This window comes from Protobothrops mucrosquamatus, unplaced genomic scaffold (genome assembly GCF_001527695.2).
Source record: "Protobothrops mucrosquamatus isolate PMUCROS unplaced genomic scaffold, P.Mucros_1.0 scaffold111, whole genome shotgun sequence".
Lineage (NCBI taxonomy): Eukaryota > Metazoa > Chordata > Lepidosauria > Squamata > Viperidae > Protobothrops > Protobothrops mucrosquamatus.
The window spans coordinates 838,767-861,197 of record NW_015386483.1 but is presented as its reverse complement, the minus strand read 5'-3'; the positions used below and the strand labels follow the sequence as shown (position 1 = coordinate 861,197).

At 38.8% G+C, this 22,431-nt stretch overlaps 1 protein-coding gene across 1 annotated transcript in view; it reads left to right on the top strand.

Moving 5' to 3' along the window:
* TPK1 (thiamin pyrophosphokinase 1) overlaps window positions 1-22,431 on the top strand; it is a gene marked incomplete at its 5' end in the record, with an annotated part of 353,835 nt that overhangs the window by 181,020 nt on the left and 150,384 nt on the right. Inside the window, 1 exon segment of the mRNA XM_015812800.1 lies at window positions 21,540-21,635. Within this exon segment, the coding sequence (XP_015668286.1) occupies window positions 21,540-21,635 (96 nt within the window).

The window sequence follows — 22,431 nt, the reverse complement described above, 5'->3', positions numbered from 1 at the left end:
CCAGCTGATTGGTGTTTCCAGAAGCAGCTGGAGCTGGAGGTGAACTGAAGAAAAAAGGGAGGGAAGAGAGTAGAGGCTATAAAAGAGCATGGTTTGGGTGGGGGAAGGGGAAAAAAGACAACAGGAAAGGTTTAATCCCTTTAAACAAATGTAATTAGTTTTATCCCCTTAAGTCTGTCTGTGGCTTTTAGAAAGTTTTCTTTGAAGGTAAACTAGCTTAATTTAAAGCTAAAGCTTTTTGCAATTGTCAGAGCCTTTCAGTCTGGGATTGTAACATTGTGACACATAACAGGCCTGAGGCAGCTTAAAGAGAGAAAAAAACGGAGTTTGTGTTTATTTATTTTCTTGCTTTGCACTTGATTCCTCTGTCTTTAAGGGTACAGGGAAGGGATTGGGGGGGTGCATTCTTACTACACTGTGGAAGAGCTCAGAAGAGCCAACGAGCTAGCTCAGGAGTCTTCAAACTTAGCAACTTTAAGACCTGTGGACTTCAACTCCCAGAATTCCTCAACCAGCCATGAGGGCTGAGGAATTCTGGGAGTTGAAGACCACAAGTCTTAAAAGTGCCCTGAACTAGCTGGTAGTGATGCATATTAATAAACATGGATAAATTCATCATACATTTGTCAGTGCAAAGGGAAAGAGATTCAGCAAAGGAACAGCTGCCGAAGAAACTAAAACTGGTACTTTTTTTCTTCTTCTACAGTTTGTAATATTTTATTAGATTATAGAATAAAATACAAAAATACAAAAGCAAATAGGGGAGGAAAAAGGGGGAAAAGTGAGGGGAAGAAACTAGCCATTTCTATAACAACAAATGAATCTAATCAGTAAAACCCCAAATCCCCCCCTTTTTTTAGTCATCAAGTTTTTGACACCTTGCTAAGCACTGGTGGTACTCAAATATTGTCATGTCCTAAAAGAAAAGGTTGAAAAGTCCTGATCTAGAGTAGAGTGCTCATTTCCGTTTCTTGGCCAGGAGAGCCAGCATTGCCTGAAGACATTTTCTGTGGTCATGTGGGTAGCATGGCTATATGCCAAAGGTGCACAGAACACTATTTATTTCCCACTGAAGTGGCCTATTAATCTACTCTCATTTACATGTTTTAGAACTGCTAGATAGGCAGGAACTGGAGCAGAAATGGGAGCTCACTTCATTACATGGTGCTCGTGTCTCAAACCCAGGCTGTCACCTTTCCAGCTGACAAGTTCAGCTCTTTAACTATTGAGTCATCATGCCCCCTAGTAATATAGTATTATATATAAAGAAAAACGAGTGGAATTTCCTGTTTTTAGCCATTTTATTATGAACATCTGCTAATCTTTCCTTAAAACTAAAATATAGAGTGACATATACAGATACTCAACTGCCCCCATAATTGAAGTAAAGAAAGTGCTACTATTCAAGTTGGATATTACAAATATTCCTTATACAATCATGGCAAAGCTATATCTAAAATATTAGACATTATTCATAATTTCATTTCGTAGCATGAAAAACAATTTTGTATAAGGTAATCAGAACTGATAGCATTGTATAGTACAGACAGATGACAATTGTTCATAATCTCTTTCTCTCCTCCTTACCCCCCCCCACCTTAGAAAAGTGAAATAAATATGATTTGGGTATTAGGAACTGGGATTTGGAATATTTAGAAGCAGGACCAAGATCTCTTTTCCTTCTTGTAGCTCTAGATATTAGTGAGTTAGCTACATATAATGGAGCTAATGGTGAAAATAGTGTTTTCAATTTCTCAGATCAGATCTGAGGATTTGACATTGTAATTCTTTTATACATTTTAAGAAGAAAGTATATAGTTAAGTGACTGAATATTGATTTAATTTTTATGCACACAAGTCACTTGGCTTACTGGAATTGGCAGAATAAAATTTCCCCATTTTGGTTGGATCATCATATTGCAAACAGTCAAGAAGTTACAAATTATTCAGGCATAGAGCATACCATAAACTTACACATTTGAATCTCATCAGTGAGAATTATCAGAGGAATCAAATGTAAAATCATTAATTTCCAAGAGACATTAAAAATGTAAAAACTCTGTAAGTTTCTGCTAAGTTGGAAGATGGAAGAAGAACAAGTAAAAGAAACAATGATAGTGTGGGCAATTTTTTTTGGATATTCTATAGACTTAGAAGTCTGGCAAAAGCTCTGGGATAGAAATATTAGACTTACAAAAGCAGCTTCCTACAAAGAAAATTTATATAAAATGTTTTATAGATGGCATATGACACCAGTTAGATTAGCGAAAATGTTTAAAAATATACCGAATATATGTTGGAAATGTAAACAAAAACCAGGTACTTATTATCATATCTGGTGGATATGTCCTAATGCAAAGAAATTTTGGTTTAAGATCCATATATGTCTGGAAAAGATGACTAAAATGCAGATAGAATTTAAGCCAGAACTGTTTTTGTTAGGAATATTAGGATTTAATTATGGAAAAGAGAATGAATATTTAATATTACATGTATTGACAGCCTCAAGAATAGTATTTGCCCAATTTTGGAAAAATGGAAACTTACCACCAGACCAGATTATAATCTCGAAAATTCTAGAATGTGCAGAAATGGATAGATTAACTTTAGAGATTAAAGAGAAAGAAGATTCAGTTTATTTCAAAACATGGGAAAATTTTTATCAATGGCTAGTAACACGATAGAACGAGAAAAGATGATGAAATTTAACAGGATGAATGGTATTTATTGACTAAGCTTTACCTTTATGATTATTGCTATTATTAGTTATTATAACTGTTTAGTATTATATTAATTTTTTAATTATGTCAATTTAATATTTGTACCCGGACGATAGTCTGCTTGCTAAAGCGTTGAATTTTTGTTGGGGATAATCCCACTACTGTACCTATCCCTACCCTCATCCCAACTCCATTCCCCAACCCCATCCGATATCCATACCGATCTTACCCCTTCCCTACCCTTATAAAACTTAATAAAATATTTATTAAAAAATGTAAAAATGACCTTGAAGTTTGAATTTCATTGCCTCATACCTGCTTTTTTCAAAGTATTAATAAAAAAGTAGGTGACTAATAAGAGGCTTTTCATGCAGTAGAGGAATTGTGTGCAGGTTTGATACAAAAATATATGGAACTTCTAATTATGCAAATAGAGTTATGTAACTATAACATTAGAACAGAACTTTGATTTACTATCAGCTACCTGTGTTTCCCCGAAAATAAGAACCAGTCTTATATCAAATGGATGATGATAATATCACTTAGCTTCCCATGGCAGACAACTGGAGATACATTATAGCACCAGCTATGTAGCTTACACACCCCAATCAGTGAAGGGCTTTTATCTTAGTCTGATGTAATACTCTCTCTCTTCAGGTTGGAAAGTACAAAAAGATACCACATTCATTAAAAGTAGGCCCTTATGAGGCCTACTAATTGCAGTGTATTGAACGTATTGAACATGTTCTTCTTTATTGCTATATAAAACCTTGAAATGCTCTCATTATCCCATCTGACCAGCAACCTGCAATAATCAACACTATAAGCAATTTCTACTTTCTGATATCAAATATCATATGAGGTTGCCAGGTTTTGCATGGGGGCATGCAACATCAGGCAAAGAATAATGAGGAGCAATTGAACCTGCCTGAGTAAAAAGGTAAAGATTTCCCTGTCCAGTGGTATTTTTTTTTATAAGAAAATTTTATTAATTTTTATAGTTAAACAATAAGTAATATGATGCATTTATAACACAAACATACACAAAGAAAAACAATCTAAATCAATACATTATCAGAAACGCTCAGCAGTTCCCGACCTGCCTCCGCCCTCATCCACTTGCCTTTCCTTCCTACCTCTAATCCACAACCACTCCTCCTTCCTCCTTCCCCTTCTACATCCCCCCTCTTTCTGACCACCTCCTCGAGTGCAAGCCGGGATACCAACCGAGCGCTTCCTCTTGTCAATGCAATTATAACATATAAGTACATCAATTTTTATTTTAATACTTCTAACCCCCTTCCCCCCCTGAACTTCCCGGAATCATATACAGGACTAAAACAAATCATTCCAAATCTAACTTACAATTTAACTAAACAAATATAATACTAACAATATATACCTACTTTAACTCAAATAAGGCAATAGAATTAATTAAGATTAATTAAAAACCAATACATCTACTTAAAAGCTATATATCATTTAATCACTCCATACATCTAAAATAATCTATCCACCTTCAACATTTATTTTTCCCCCTTACATTTTACACTTAAATTTTCCCTTCACTTCCTTCCCTCTCCAATCTATACTTTCAATAAAATCTTAAGTCAATCTTAATTTTTTACCTCTTTCAGAAAAAAAGAAAAAGAACAAACAATTCTTTACAAACATATAGTCTCATTTCCAGCATTTATCCATCTTTTGGTTTACAAAGCTTGTTAAGCATTCCTTGCATGTCTGTGGCAACTGCCCTCTTTGGCCTCGCTCCGCTCACTGGCTCCGAAGGTTGTGGAAAAGTTATAGAAACTGTTTCTTTTTGTTGCTGTCTCTCTTTGCGCCTATAAGCAGCACAGGTCATCCTTTGCTCCTTCTGAGGATCTTCTACAGATAATGACGACATGGCCCCAGGCAAATCCACAACAGGTTGCTCCTTCAGATCTTCCTGTACTTTAGACGTCGATGAGACATATCAGCTTTCAGGACCGACATATAAAAATCTCTGGCTCTTTGAACAGAGTTTAATCTATGCCTGGTCCCTGCAAAATTTAATATAACACCCAAAGGAATTTCCCATCTGAAAGGTATCTGCCGCTTCTTTAACTCCTGAGTCAGGAATGCAAAATCTTTTCTTCCTTTTAAAATCTTAGGAGGTATTTCTTTCANTCTCTAGGTAAATTTCTTTGACGTGCAACCCAGGAGTTCACTCTAAAAAATTTTTCTATTTCTCCATGTAACACCTCTGGATTGCAATTTAATGCCAGGGCCAACGCTGTCACAACTTCCTCTTTAAGTTTCTCTTGAGGATTCTCTGGAAGACCCCTGATTCTCAAAGCAAATTCTAATTGTTTGTACTGCATCAGTATCATATCATTTTGAAAAGTTTCCATTCCCTCCTCTACCTTTTCAATTCTGTCCTCCGTTCCCTCCATTTTCTCCACTAATTCGTCCACTCATCCCTCTATACGATCAATGTGAGTAACAAGTCCTTGGAAAATATGTGATAAATTTTCACAAAGTTCCTGATTTTTCTTATCCAAAAGTTCTTCTGTTTGTTTCAAAGTCTGCAATGAGGACTTGGCTAGAGCCTCTTGTAAATCTTTGAGTGTAATGGAGGGAGGAGGTGTTGGTGGGGGAGATCTAGGTTTTTGTTGTTGTGTTTGCACCACAGGAGAAGAAATAGCTGTTTTAGACAATGCAGGAACAGTACATTTTGAAGCCATTCTGTCAAATTATTTTTCTTTTCTTTTTTCTTTCTCTTAAAAGTCACTGCAAATATAAGCTTAAAAAACTTGATTTTAAACTGAAAAAAGAAATTTAAAATCCATTAAAATCCACACCCGGAAAGAAAGTGAAAGTTTTCCTTTTGTTAAAAAGAAAGGAATGCATCCGCGGCCATTTTCTTGTCACTTTCACTTGTAGTAAGCAGAAAATCCCAATAAAATCTTCGAGTTAAAGTCACTTTTTAACTAAAATAAAAATCCCCTGTCAGATTCCGTCTGTTTCAAAAGTTACTCACAAGCAGCTACAATGTAACAGCCGTGGCGGCGATGTCTGGCTTCGCTCCGAAGAACGAAGGCACACCGAGCTGCGGAGAAGAGGCTAGGACTCCGGGGGAATTCTCACCTAAACCCCCCCATCCCTGTCCAGTGGTATTTGACTCTAGGGTGCAGTGCTCATCTCTGTTTCTTGGCTGAGGGAGCTAGCATTGTCAAAGACATTTTCTGTGGTCATGTGGCCAGCATGGCTATATCCAAAGGCACACAGAATGCACACCTTCCCATCGAAGTAGTACCTATTAATCTACTCACATTTGCATGCTTTCAGACAGTTAGTGGGCAGGAGCTGGGGCAGGAAAGGGAACTTGGCCCTTTGCGCAGTGCTCGGGTCGTGAATCTGGGCTTTCCTGCCTAAGTATGAATAGCCAAAAATGGCTTGGGCTCGGCATTTATCATTGGCTTTGGGGTGTACATGCCATGTCATTATTGTACTATATTTTTCTCAGATTTGAGAGGGCTCGATAGGAGAAGTTACCTTCTTTTGAAGAATGTTATAGTTTTATTTTTGAATATACATGTACATGTATTTGTTTCCAAACTATTTCAAAATTTATATTATCTAGATTGCTAGTTTTAATCTCTTTGTTGCATGTATTGAGCCTGATCAACCTCTTGGCATATTTTGATTTAATACTGTCTTTTAGCCAGGTTTTTGTCTGTATGTTTTTTTTAATCTTGCTGGCATTGTTTGATTGGGTTTTGAATATTGTGGATGTTATATTGTACTGGCTACTGACAATAATAAAGTTAAGCTATATAAATTATTAAATACTTGTACTATCATCATCATTATATATTACTATAATCTTTTTTGCATTTCCTTTCCTTTAACTTGAATTGAATGTAGTATATGGAAGAGTTATACAATAGTTTACCTTGTTAATCCTAATTATCAGTAAATGATCTTTTCATGTTGCTGATCCCATAAGGCATTTCCAGTAAAATATGATATTTCTTCTAACAATGATCCTGTCAGGGTTGCAATAGATGAGACCAGTAAAAAGAACTCCAAGGCTAAAGCTTCCTTAAAGAACATATTTATTTGACTACATAACATCGGCACAGTCAAAAGTGAACCCAAAACTAATATACCCCTAGGTTACAAAGTTACAAGTGAAACAACCCACCCCTGTAGCATGTCACAAATCACATTCCCCAATTAACTACTTGCATGAGCTTTCTAACAAAAGATACAACCTGCCAAAATGCAGCTAGCAATGACCTTGGTTCCCACAGAACAATGTATTGTTATGGCTAAGATAAAACTCTCATCTCTCTCCTCCCAAGTCTGTGGCAACCAAAAACAAAGGGAAAATGGCTTCAGCTAATTTCGTTTTAGAGTTGACATTTGGGTCCTCTGGAACAGTGATGGCGAACCTTTTAGAGACCAAGTGCCCAAAAACCTCCCCTCCCACCCTCATCCCTGCTCCGCCCTGCCCACTGGGCCACCCACCACCTCCACGGCCCACCACAGATCACCCAGGCAGCCCAGCAGCACTATGATGGCCATGCCCTCCGCCCATGCCCTGCAGCATCATCTGCGCGTGACAGGGCGCAAGGGCAGAGTCTTGTCCCCGCTGCCCGGCTACCATGTCCTTGGCTGCACTGCTTTGCATGGGCCGCGCCCAGGGGTGACTCCTCCTCCCGGGGGCTGCTGGTGAGGAGGGGGCTGTGGGAGGAGGCAGGGATGGGGAGATGGTGTGTGTGCCCACAGAGAGGGCTCCGAGTGCCACCTCTGGCACCCGTGTCATAGGTTCGCCACCACTGCTCTAGAAGAAAGACAAATCCTGCAATTTAAGAAAAAATTAAAATTAGGAATCACCTCAAGGCTTATTTGGATGTTTGTCAAAAAATCTGTGTATTAATCTTTCAGCTTTTATATCAGTATTTTTCACCCATGTGGCCTCTGATAAGGAGTATCCCTTCCATTGCACTAAATACTGTAATTTCCCTTTGTGTAACCTAGAATCGAGAATATGTTTTATTTCATAATGTGTCTCTCCTTCTACAACAAGAGGACCAGGTGCTTGTTTAAGAGGAGGTCTTAAAGACGACTCCCTGAAAGGCTTTAACAGGCTGCAATGGAAAACTGGATGGATTCTTCCCAAAAGGCGAGGGAGTTTTAGTTCTACTGTGACTGGATTTATTATCTGAATTATAGGGAAAGATCCAAGATATTTCGGCCCTAACTTTTTACTAGGTAACTTGAGTCTTAAATATTTTGTAGAAAGATAAATCTTTCCCCCCACATGGAATGGTTTCTGAAGACCCCTTTTTTGTCAGCTTGTTGTTTGTAGATTTTTGAAGTTTTTCTAAAGCTTTTTTAGTACTGTCCCAAACAGCCTTCCAGGATGGCACCCATTGATCTAAAATTTGGGAAGCAGGAGGGTCCTGTGGCTATTCAGGCATAGGAATAAACTCTCTACCAGTGGCTATTTTAAAAGGAATGAGTCCAGTGCTGCTATGCATGGTGTTGTTGTAAGCCACTTCGGCAAAAAGTAGGAGGTCAGCCCAGCGCGTCTGCTGGTAATCCACATAGCATCTGATGTATTGTTCCACCATTGCATTCGCTTTTTCAGCGGCTCCATTCATAGACGGATGAAAAGCTGACAACAATCCTTGTGTAGATCCAATGAACTTAAGGAAGTCCCTCCAGAATCTAGCAGTAAACTGAACCCCCCCCTGTCTGAAATAATCCGCTTTGGGGTTCCATGGAGTCGGTAGATATGCTTAGGGAACATCTTGGCTAATTTTTGGGCAGAAGGGAGACCAGAGCAGGCTATGAAATGGGCTTGCTTCAAGAAAAGATCAATCACAGTCCAGATTACTGTATTTCCTTTACTTTCTGGTAACTCTATTATAAAATACATGGCAATCTCCTCCCATGGTTGGGAAGGATCTGCTACTTGCTGTAAAAGCCCAGGGGGTCTCCCAGGCTGTTTCTTCATCGTTGTATATTTTGCACAGCTTTTTACATAATTTTCAACATTTTTTTTTAAAACCCAGCCACCAAAAATGCCTCCAGACTAAATGTAAAGTTTTTAAATATCCAAAGTGACCAGCTTGCTTGGTATCCTGACTATGCTGGAGTGCTTGGACTCTAAGTGATTCGAGCAAATACAGTTTTGACCCCTTCCAAGCTAATCCATCCTGATAGGTGAATATGGTCTGATTTTCTTTAAACCAGGAATCAGTTTTCAATTCTCTCTTTAACCCTTTTGTCAGAGAGCTGTCTGGCTCAGATGGCTTTGTTTGTTGCTGCCCGGTTGGGGTTATTTGAGAGATTGTTTGTGGTAGTGGAATGATGAAATTTATGGTCTCCTCACAATGGCTCTTGTATTGGGGTAACCTGGAGAGGGCATCTGCCAAGACGTTTTTTCCTCCCGGAATGTACTTAAGAGTAAAGTTGAAACAATTAAAATATTGAGCCCATCAAACTTGTTTAAGAGACAGTTTGCAGGGGTTTTTCAGTGCCTCCATTTTTTTGTGATCAGTCCATACTTCAAAAGGCATCTTATTCCCCTTGAGGAAATGACATGAAGTGAGCAGGGCCCACCTCACCACAAAAGCCCCCTTTTCCCAAACAGCCCACCTTCACTCGTTGTTGGTTAATTTCTTGGATGTGTAAGTGCAGGGCTGCAAGTCTCCCTTTTGGTTTCTTTGCAGGAGAACTGCACCCACAGCTACATCACTTATGTCAGCTTGGATAATAAACTGTTCTTCAGGGTCAGGCAAACAGCCTCTTTAAGTTCTCAAACGCCGTTGACTTTCCATAGACCATGGCAGAGGTTGGCAAGGTTGTGGTTTATTCCCATTTCCCCCGTTTTTAATAGTTCGGTAATGGGTAAAGCAATCTCAGCAAAGTAGGGGATAAACTGCCTGTAGAAGTTAGCGAATCCTAAAAAAACCTTGGGGTTGTTTACGGGTTTGTGGGAGGTTGCCATTCAATTATCGCTTTCACTGGCTGGATCCATTTCTATGCCTTCACTGGAAACCCTATATCCTATGTAATCCAGGCATATTTGGTGGAATTCACATTTAGAGAGTTTGGCATAGAGCTTAGTGTTCACGTCTCACACTAATTTCACGTGTTCTGCCATGGTTTCTGTATAGATGAGGATGTTATCAAGATAGACTAAGACCCCCTTGTACAGGTGATCATGTAGCACTAGATTGATCAATTGCATGGATATTGAAGGGGCTCCCTGCAAACCAAATGGCATAACATTGAAATGAAAGCTCCCCAGGGGGCTGTTAAACGCCATTTTCCATTCATCTCTTTTTTTATTCTTACTCGGTAATACACCCCTCTTCGATCCAGTTTGGTAAAAATCTTTCCTTTTCCCAAATGGGCTAACATGTCCTTCATTAAGGGAAGGGGGTACATATTCTCCACACTAACCGTGTTTAATTCTTTAAAATAATGCACAATCTCAGCGATCATCTTTATTTTCTTTAAAAAGCACAGGGGCAGTTACTTGGGATTTTGCTGGCTGAATGAATCCTCTAGCTAGATTCTTATCAATGTATTCCCTCAGTTCCTGCAACTCGAGGGGGTCATAGTGTACATTTTCGGTTTGGGCAATTTAGCACCATGTAAAATCTTAATAGCACAATCAGTTGTTCTGTAGGAAGGCAGAACGTCACACTCCGTTTCGCTGAATACCTCTTTGAGGTCTCAGTACTCACTTGGGACAAGTGGTATCCCAGGTGGGGAGTTTGTAGCAGTTTTCAGGGTCTCTAGAGACTGCTTGTGGGCTTCATTTGTGTTGTTGATGGAATCAGGAGATAAAGGTTTCATTGCTAACCACTGTACCATAGGTTGCCATAGGTTCATTTTCCCACCATACCATAGGTTGCCATTTATCCAGCCAGGCTAGCTCCAAAATTACAACCTCAGTCATCTTTGGGACCACTATAAAATAGATAAACTCCCAATGCTCCCCTAGTTCTAGGCATACTGGTTCGGTTAAATGAGTTGCTGGAGCCCCTTAGTGATCCATCCACCTGTTCGAACCTCATGGGGGTGGGCAATAATTTGGCCCGGATTCCCAACTTAAGTACTTTGGGGAGGTTGATTAAGCATCGGATGCAACCAGTCAATTAAAAATGTAAATCCATTCGCGCTCCTGTCTTTGGGACTAGGAGCTTCGCAGAAAACGCAAAAGGTGGGACTGGCTGACTCACCATCGGGTCATCGCCTCCTTTGTTGTTAGTGTCATAAGGAGCAGGCGAAGGCAAGCTCTCAGTTGGGACCTCAGTTTTCTCTTGGGAAGGGGAGGTGATCTGCACAGCTTTCTCTTGGCCGATCCAATTTGATTTTTTACACGTTGGTCGGGATCCCTTCTTAGGTTTAGTAGAAGCAACCGGCACACTCTTTGATGGACGGAAAGGGACTGGACAGTCTGCTGCTGGGTGTCCTGGTTGACCACATCTGAAGCACTTGATCGGAGGTCGTGCAGGTGTTCTAGGGACTCCAGTGGTTACCACAGGTGGGGTCAATTGCTGAATCTAACGCCTCCCCGATCCGATTTTGGTCTGGCTCCTGGCACAGGTTTTTTGTAATAATTCAGCTCAAGGTCTAGGTCAGGGGGTGGCAACCTTAAACCCTCAAAGAACCACTTGGACCCGTTGCTCACAGAAAAGAAAACACTGGGAGCCACAAAACCCTTTGGACATCTAAAATGAAGATAACACTGCATATATCCTTTTTTTACCTTTTTGCTATGTATAAAAAAAATATAGTGTGTTGTATTTATGAAATCAATGAACTGCTACAAAGAAAACAAATTTTTATGCAGGAGAAAGAGGGGAAAAAACCCTTTCTCCTTCATCCCAACAGGTGAAAACAATTTTAGTAGCTTATCTACCATCTTTAAATACAGCATAATTATCCCCATACCTCATCTCTTAATTTTAAAAAAATCAAAATATTTCATTAAACGTTCTTTACTAAAAGCCCAGTAAGGAAACATATATTCATATATATATATTCTTTCTCTCTTTCCCCTCCCTCCCTCTCTCTCTCTTTCTCTCTCTCTCTCCTTCCTCTCCCTCTCTCTCTCTCCTTCTCTGTCTCTTTCCTCTCCCCCCTCTCTCTTTCCTCCCTCCCTCTCTCTCTTTCCTCTCTCTCTTTCCTCTCCCTCTCTTTCTCTCTCCCTCCCTCTCTCTCTTTCCTCTCCCTCCTCTCTCTCTTTCCCTCCCTCCCTCTCTCTCTCCCTCCCTCCCTCCCTTGCTGTGCTTCACCACCAATGTAAGCCCTGCATGCGGAGAAAACCCAGTACTGGGGACTAATTGTTTACCTCTTCCAGGCAATGGGAGAGGAGCGGGCCGATCGCCTTCCCGGCAGCCAGGAGTCCAGTGCGCCTTCCCGGCCAGCGGGGCCAACAGTAGCGCCGGTTGGGCATCTCGGGGGCTGCGTTCTCTCAGGGCCGCAGCTTGTGAGAGGGCTGGCCCTCTCAGTGGAGGCTCCAGCAGGAGGCTCCCACGGGTGATCCCGTGGCTGCCCCATGCGGCTCCCCGGCCACGTGCACCTTAGATGGGGCCAGTCCGGAAAAGGGACTTTCTGGCCATGCTTCTCCCAGGGGATGGGGCGCCTGGGTGCAGGGTCAATCAGGAGCCCAGAGAGAAAGAGAGAGAGAGAGAGAGAGAGAGAAGGAAGGAAAACGAAGTACAAGTGCCTCTCTCTGTCTCTGTCTCTGCAAATGGCAGAGGAAGACTGGAGTTACCGTAGAAGGCTGAAAGAGCTGCATGCGGCTCCAGAGCCGTGGGTTGCTGACCAGTGGTCTAGGTTTATAGCCAGATGGTACCATTCGTGTAGTTGATTAGAGACTCTCCTGTAAGTACATGCTTGGTATAAATTATGATCCAATCCTGCCTTAAAATGGGGAACCAGGGACCATACTGGCCACTGCTGATTTAGCTGGCCACCCTCCTGAATTCCCTCATGTCTTTTGCTGGCCAGCCTCTCTGTTTTATTTCAATGATGTCTTTTTCTGCCTTCAAAGCTAGGGACTCATCCTCAAATCTGGATCTCAGTCCGCACATAAACAGATTGAAATCGCATAGTTCTGGTGCTTGCTCATTGTGCAGGCAATTCATCCACTTTGCCGCCTCTCCTTCTAGGTTCACTGCCACTGCATCAAATATACTGGCGGGATCTTGGTATGCACGAGCATTGCGATTCATGTGGGTGTACACATGGTTCAGAAAAAAGAGCAACTTTTCAGGGTTCCCGTCAAAGATGGGCTTATAGGAGGGAGGTCTACTGGGGACTGCCGGTCCAGGAGAACCTGTAATAGACTGGGCAGCTGGAGTTGATCTCGTTGTAAGCCCCCTGCTCAGTGACCCTATGGCAGAGAACCTGGACTCACCTGACATCGGTAATGGTCAGGGCTGGGTCAGCATTGGTAATGTTCAGGGCTATGTTGATGTGGATAATGATCAGGACTAACCTGGCGCTGGTAACAGTCGGGGCAGGTACAGCATCGTCGACAGTGCAGACTATCTTGGTACCGGTAACAATCTGGGCTGACCCGTCGCAGGTGGCAGTCAGGGCTATTGTAGTGGCGTCAATGATCGGGATTGGCATGGCGCTGGTGGCGTTCAGGGTTGGCATGACGCTGCCGACGGTCGGGATTGGTGCAAGTCCAATGACGGTTTGGACTTTGTCAGCGTACTGAACTCGAAGTTAAGACTGGCTGAGGCAGCGGGGAGGCAGCCCAGGCCCCGCTATGGGACTGGGGCTTCGCCTTGCAGGTTGCCATTCTTGGGAACATTTGTCTTCCCTCTCGCTGGAAAGCATCTGGCGGCTGATCGGCTCTCCTCCCATCTCTAAGCCCTCGAACTTCTCCCTTAAATGTACAATGGAGTGGCTGTGGATGGCAATCAGGTACTTCCATTCCCCTGATTCATCCCAAGCGGCCAAACATTTTGCCTTTCTCCATTCCAGCAAGTGGGATCCGTGGGATGAAAGCAATGGGAACTCAGCTTCCATGGTTTTCACAGTGCTCTTTCGTGACTGAGCCACTTCCGAACACCAAGTTTCTCCAACAGGCAGGGTTTCCACTTGCTGTGGGAGCGGTTCTGGTTGGCCCTCCCGAGCTTTGGGAATTGCTCCAGCCGCTGGTGCCACATTCTCCAATAGAATGCTCCATCTGCTGCCATCACACCGAGGCTCACAGCCGGTTCTCCTTTTTTCTCCATCTTATTGTCTTCCCTGAGTCTTTGTCATCCTCCCAAAACTTTGGGCAGGCAACTGGGGTTCGGGGCCCTGCATTATTGAAGTAAAAATGAGTTTTGAGTTAATGTCATGGTTCTGATAGATGAGACCAGTAAAAAGAACTCCAAGGCTTAAAAGCTTCCTTTAAAGAATATATTTATTTGGCTACATAACATCGGCACGGTCAAAAGTGAACCCAAAACTGAAGCACCCCCCCAGGTTACAAAGTTACAAGTGAAACTTCCCACCCCTGTAACATGTCATAAATCACATTCCCCAATTAACTACTTGCATGTGCTTTCTAATGAAAGATACAACCTGCCAAAATGCAGCTAGCAATGACGTTGGTTCCCACAGAACAATGTATTGTTATGGCTAAGATAAAACTTTCATCTCCCTCCTCCCAAGTCTGTGGCAACCGAAAACAAAGGGAAATTGGCTTTAGCTAATTTTGTTGTAGAGTTGACAGGTCCCTTAATTATAATTCTGTGGTTGCTTTAGAATAGCTGATATGATTCAAATATTCAGAGGAAGCTACTTAATATGGAAATTGCATACATGTAGTTCTTCACTTATGACATCAATTAGGACTAGAACTTTTGTCGCTAAGCACTGATGTCGTTAAATGAAACACACCCATTTTTATGAGCTTTAACCATGGTGGTTAAATGAATCATATAGTTGTTAAGCAAATCCAGTTTTCATCATTGATTTTGAACCGCTGTTAAACAAAATGTCATAAACTGAGGAATACCCGTCCAGAATTGTATGTATTAAAAAAATTGCATATGTACATATATTAAAAATATATGGATTTATGAAGTTAGAAAAAGCCATTCAAAATAGCTTAGAATAGGAATTCAGATATAAATATTCCAACATAATATTTATACTCTAGCTTTTATTGAATACATCCTATGAAGCTTTTTAGGATATTTTTCCTAACGTTTAGTTGGAATCTGCCTAATTGCAACATATAATCATCATTATGTGTCCTCGCTCAGTTTTTGACCATCTTCTGTGTGATAATCCTTCAAGTTCTTAAAAATTGCTATGTTGATTGATCTTTTCCCAAAGTTAAATATACCCATTAGTCCCAGTTGCTAATATAGTTTCCATATTTCTCTGCATTTGTTGTTTTTTTATGAATTGTTGTGATCACTAGTACTAGACATAGTGTTAAAGGAGTCCGACCTCTGCAGAATATAGTGGAATTCCTTCCCATTAATTAATAATTACTCATCTGTTAATGCAGCTAAAATTGCGTTTGCATTTTTACAAAATACATCACAGATATTAGTCAAATTTGGCTATAATTCTGATCCTTTCCACATCTTCTGCTACCTAGTGCCTTACAAAACATGAACATATTCTTGAGTGAAGAATGTTGCATTATCACTTATTCAATTTTATTCCATTATTTTTAGCCAACATCTCTATAATTTTGAAATTAGTTTCTTTTCCTATCCCCTCATTTTGAAACTTGATAAATATTTCTCTACCTCTTAATCCAAGTCATAAATGATTAGTGTGGAAGAATACCGGAATCAGCATTGAAATTGTGGTATTTCATTTGATATATCATTGCAGTTTGATGAAGAACTCTCTGAATGTGTTTGCCAAACTCCTCTAGAAAGTTATCTGTACAAATATGAAATTTTCATAGAATGATGTGTTCTTGACAAATCCAGGTTGACGTCTATTAATTCCTGTACTGACCTGAATGACTCTACAGTGATCTCTTCCTATTTTGCTGGATTTCTTAGATAAGGAATAGCATTTCATCTAGACCACAATCAAAACTGTTCAACACTTTCTGCAATTTGTATTAATCTGGACATTTACTTTTATAACTGGATATCAAATTTCATAATTATACTTTATTTGGAACATCTCAAAAACATTTTATTATATGACAGTGAACATGAGGAAAGATATAATTTGGTAAGTTTTCAGGGGTACGTTTTCAATATCCCTGAGATTTGTTGATTTCCAGAGATGGAAAAAACAACACAGTCTAACTGTCGGCTTGTTGAATGAAGGCTTGTGGTTAAGAAGCAAAACATGACAAAAATTGAATAAATTGGATATGCTGTAATTGAAAGTAAATAAATATCTGTGAAGTCCTACCTTTAATTTGTATGGCTATGTTTTAGCATATAAAATAAAGTGCCATTTCAGGTTAATTTCTGCCCTGCAGAACTTCATGAAACAGTTTGATGTTGACTAATAACAGCAATTTATCATATGAACCTAACAGAATAATTGGTTTTGCTTCATTGGTGATAGCTGAGCAGTCTGCATAGCAATACCTTCTGTCAGCAAGATGATCTACAGTAAGTGCACAGATGTTATTTATGGCATCTCACTAATTCTTGCATTATGGGTTGTATTTCTTTCTGTGCATAATCAACTTGCTCCTTTTAGAAGAGTCCTGTTCAACCTACTCAAATCTATGAGAAAGAATGGATAGTCAGATGATGTTTTAAATCATATTTGCTTTTAAACTGCATGAGTATTAGCAAAGTTTTGAATATTGTTTGAACAATGGGAAAAAATAAGAAAAATAACCTCAAAAATATTATATATTTTTCTTTTAATTAGAAAAAACTATTAATAATAGATTGAACTAAAGTACTGAAACAAACAATTACAATAAACCAATTGTTAAACTCAAGGACTATATCAAATTTATATCAGATAGTTAGATAAAATTAGTATCATTCCAACAGTCTTCATAAGAATTTGTAGAATATTAAAATGATGTAAGACAAGCATACTATTTTGTTTGAACTAAACAAAGTTCAATACTGAGCTTATGTTAATATGTACTTTATTTTTTAAGAGTTTTTTCCCTTTTTTTTAAATTGATGAATCACATAGTATTTTTAATCATGGTTATTTGTGCTTCAAACTTTCCGAACAAGTGAAGCTAGTTGGACCTCACTCAGGTTAAGCACTTTTCTGATATATATTAAAATAATCCAAATATATTTAGGCTAATTTGAGAGCTTGAAAAAATACTGTTTTAACAGCCACATTAATAATAATTCTAATAATTTCTTATTAGTATTTTTTTAAGAAAAAGTAATGTAGCAGAATTTTAAAATGATAGAACATACTGTACCATTCCACACTTCAGGTAGAGGATACCATTCTTATTGTTTTCCTACTTTAAAAAAATTACTAGAAAAGTAGGAGCATTTTTTAGCGTAATTTAATATTTGCAATGCTGATTTTCCACAAATAGGATATTTTGCAGCAAACATAATACTTTATTGCTCTACTACTTTATCCAGCGTGACCTTGTTAGAAAGGAGATACATTTATTAAAAACATACAGATCTGATAATTAATGGCTTTCAGACTTCCAAATTGCTATCCTTACTTTAATACAGAGCAATGGGAAAATCTGTCCAATGGGGCCCATAAATCATATACCTTTTTTTAGGTCAATTGTTCTTTTATTACATTCATATATTTGAATATTTGATATTTCAAAGTTGTAAAAAAACCTCACACTTTTACTTCAACTAACTTGAGACAGCCCTTTCAGCCTGTTGACTTTATTCAAACAAATGTATAAAGCAAGTCTGGACTCTATGTCAGGATTCTGTCTTGCACAAACTTTCCAGTTTTGAAAAACATTAGTAGTATGACTGACACAAACCTATGAAATATCAAGCTTGATGGCAATTTTGAGTGATCCATTCATTCTCTGTAATCTTTTCAATTTTTCTCACACATAAAACTTCTTAGTTCCTATTACAGATCATGCACTTTACTCTTAGTTACACAAATCATCTCTTCCCAGTTCATCATCTTTATATTTTTTGGCTCAATGATGCACAGTACTCACATTAACAGTCATCATCATAATCAACCTACATTTGGCAGTGAATTTCCATTAGAGGGACTCTTTCAGTAGTCTAAAATTTGGTCATAGTGCATGGCTTAATTAATACCCTCTTAAAATTTCAATTTTACCAACAATAATTACCTTGTAGGGGAAATGGGCAGCATAGAAATTTAATCAATCAATCAATCCTAAAGAATACAGCTGAGTTCCTAAAACATCAGAATTATCGTATGATGGTGACTTAGAATAATGGAGGCGTTCTTTTCATTTTACCCTCATATGAAGGGGTTTTCAGACTATTTAATTTTATATTGAATATATTTTTTTCACAAGCTTATTAAATCATTTAGAAAGGTCTGGTGGCTGAGGATTCTTATTATTACAATAATTATGTCTCTTCAGGTAGGACATTAAAATATACATTATTTTGCATTTGGATAGCAATTTTGTAAGCTAATCATCACTTTGAAATGATTGTCAAATCCTATTTACTTTTACAATTCAATTTTTATTTTTAGAAGAACAAGATTAGGAAATGTTGAATTATGGGATATAATATCACTGGTATCCAATTTCAATGTTTTAATATTATTTATCTATAAAATACAAAGAAAAATAGAAATAGAAAATTAAGGGAAGGAAAAGGAGAGGGAAAAAGAAGGTGTGAAGTACAAGGGAAAAAGGAAAAAAAGGCGCTGACTTCTGACTCTTTTTAGCACTCTTTTTGTTTTTACACATTGATATATAACTACCCATTTCTATAATAACAAATCTATCTAATCGAAAAAATCAAAGTCAAAGTTTCATTTTTTTTCATCACAAGCACAAAATCCAGAAGTAATATCCAAATGAAAAACATACTCAAATATATTCTCCTCTTTGAATAGGATGATCAATTTAACCATTCCTGTTTTATCTTCCTTGCTGTGGAAGTAGTATATATTTCTATTTGCAAACTGTTTGTTTATTTATCTATTTATCTTTGTAAATTGTCACCATTTTTATTAACAAAGTTAACTATATACTTTCAAATTCTTCGACCTTACTGGGATAAATATTCTTTTTTTCTTTTCCACCTTTTTTTAAAATAGCTAAACTTTCTTTAAATACTTTTCTAGAATCTAAACTTTCTGATACATCTTTTTCTTTAACTTCTTAACATACAGGCTTTGAACTTCAGTATTGAATTTAGTTCCCATCTTTCAAACTATCCTTGTACAGTAGTGGCCAAAATTGTGGAAACCTTTTGGGAAAAGTGTATAGTAGAAATGCCACCTTTGGTTAAGTTTCCACCTATTTTTCTTCTAATTTCTTTATAACTGTAGCCACTTAATAATACTATTTTACATCACTTTCTGGGCAACCAGTCAATTCTTTGCACCATTACTTTAATTTTATTACATTTTACAAGCTCACTATGTTGATAGCGATCACATAACACATTGACAAATGTCTTCCTCTCAGTTTTAATACATGAATCAATAACTGAATCCTACTGTGATCTGATTGGCTCATTGCCAAAACAAGATGACATCTGATTGACTCTCTAAACTCTCATGTTCATTGGCTACAATCAGATGAAGGAAAGCTACCTGATATCAACCTAAGCAAGTTGTGCTTCCTTTTTCTGGTTACTTGGCTATAGCTTTTCATAGAATACAGTACAGATAATTGAACAAACTATGTTGCATTACATTCTTGATTAAATTATCTTTCCACTGATATATAAATTTATGGTACTATTCCCAAAAAAGTAGTGTTATTAGCCATCAAACCTCAAAAATACACTTTTCCCAAAAGGTTTCCACAATTTTGGCCACTCACTACTGTAGAATAATCGTTTTTTTTCCTTTTATAAACATCCTTTTTAGAACACAAAGTTTTTTTTAAACTAGTACATCATTTTCTTTAACTTTCTTTTAACACAAATACTCTCAAATACATTAAATAATGTTTATAAAAGATGTATGTATGTGTGTGCGTATATATATATATATATGTAGGTCTTTGGATATTCGGGTTTTCTCCCGCGTAAAATTGGAAGTGTCTTGGCGATGTTTCGACGAAGTCACATTCGTCATCTTCAGGCTGGTGTCTTCAGCTTTGTGCTTCTGGGAGTAGTGTGCGATCGCAGCTGTTTCTTCCTTTTAACTGCCAGTGGGGTTTGAGCTGATTGGGTGGGAGCTTGGCTGTGTTCTGATTGGGTGGAGGTGTGTTCTGATTGGTTAAGGAGCTTGGCTGTGCTCTGATTGGATGGGGGGTTGGCTGTGCTCTGATTGGATGGGGGAGTGTTCTGTTTGGGTGGGGGCTTTATTGTGCTCAGGTTAGTCTGAGTTGCAGGGGGATTTGAGATGGTGAGCTTCATTGCTGTTGTTTGGCTTCGTGTTCGTGGTCGTGCCACATCTTTATGGTGGGTGTCAGTTTGCTTCATGTATGGATTGAAGGGGTTTAAAGTGGCTAATGATGCAGCTGTGGACTGGCTTCTAGCTTGTGGTCGTGCCTCATCATCTGTGTGGGTTTAGGTTTGCTTTTTGCGTGGATGTCTGGTGGTGACCTCCTGTGTGGTTTTCGTGAGTGTGGGTCTGGTGTCGTTCTTTGTGTTAGGGACTCGTTTGCCAATAAGGGCAGGTTTCCAAATGGCTGGTAGGCGGGAGGTATCATCTCGTTTATTCATGCTGTGTGGGCGTTTTTCTATCTCGATGGCTTCTCTGATTATTCTGTTATTCTAGTTATTTGAACTAGAGACATGTGGCTGGATAATAGTAAAGAGAGGGGAAGTGGTTAAGACTGATGGCTGTGTAACTGCTCGCGAGTCACATAGCAGATATACAGACCAGGTACAAATACTTTGGTATGCCAGAATCACATAAGAACCACAATATGGAGGCAAGGAAGACAACATCCAAGTACCAGTAAAAAATAAGACAGGTCATAAAGAGCTAGCTCAATAGGAAAAACAAGATCCATAACATCAATATGTATTCTCTGCCAATCACCTGATACCTGGATGTATAGTGAGCTGGCCCAAGGAAGATATAAAAGCGGATGATGTGAGGACCTGGAAGTGCCTTACTATGCATAAAGCCCAACACCCGTAGATTATAAGCTTCAAAAAGTGATATTAAAAACAGGCACATCTAAAAATACAAACAGCTTCTGGAAAAGATAGAGACCCAATTCTCCAGATACTATTACTGAGAGTTGCAATGATCATAGATTTCTCTTTCCAGGCAACTACATCATCATCCAAGGGTTGTTGTGGGCCATTCCTAATTACTCCTTTTCAATCTGGGGAGCGCACTGCCAAAGAGCTGGCTTTGGCAGCAAAATCAGTTGTTTGTCAGCAGGGAGAAAAAAAGCTCCACCATTCAGTGTGCCATTTTCTGGGGAAGTCCTACTATTTTGGGGGATATCCTAAAGATTATACTTTTAATAAGACCCATCTGTCTTGTACACAGTCTGATATAAATGTAATTTCTAAATCATCTTCAAAGGTGGATGATATCATATAAAAAAGGTTGCTCTAGATAATATTGGATTTTCTGTATCAGCAGTTCTAAGAACCAGTTTCAGCTGTGTTTCAATAGATGGCACAGAATTTAGTAAAGCAATATAAACAACTATGCTTCATTCTAAAGTAATATAGATTTTTCCTTTTTTTTAAATTTCCCTTTCTGTAGGGATGTGAGCTCATACAGACACCAGATCAAGACTTAACAGATTTCACCAAGTGCCTTCAGATACTTCAACAGAAGATAGAAAAAAGCAGCTTGCAGGTAATACTAGCAACTCTTGTCTATACACATTTTGGCGTGTAAATCTTCCTGAGTGTGTTCATTCTGTAACATAATGGCAAATAAAAATATGATACAGAGAAAGCAGAAACAAAAAAAATCATTAGCTGCCAAGAAGATATCTCTTCTTGTTTCTGCTGGTGAAACTCTAAGGCTTCTGAAGAGTGATCAGAATTGAATCCACATACTTTTAAAACTACTAAAACTCTCATGACATTTACTTGGGTGAAATGGTGCATCATATGACTCATGAGGGAATGAAATCTGGGAAAGTTGTAGCTACCACAGTACTACTGACTGCTGCTGTGCTGCAATCATGTGGTCATGTTCAATGTTTGGTGACAGTTTCCCACCCAATCCTGCATTCCATTGCTCTCTCCCCTACCCAGCAGCAAGAAATTGACTCAGTGTGGTTCTTAAAGAAGCAACAACTTTAAGATGCCTGAAGAAAGACCTGGATATTTGTATTGCTTATGTGCCCCTTCTGTGGTACACAATATGCAAATGTATCTATATGCCATCTTTGTTCAGGAACTCAAGACATAACAGTGGAACAGTGTTCATTCTCCTATATTTTTGTATGTTTATGTTTATTTAGATTTGTATACCGCCCTATCTCCCTTACGGGACTCAGGGCGGTGAACAGGCGATAATAAAAATCACAATAAATATCTATTCTAAAATCAAATTAAATAAATAAAGGCCTGCTCTAAAATACCCCATATAAAAACCTATACTAAAACCTAATTAAGACTACGCCAGGCCGGCCGCATGAAAT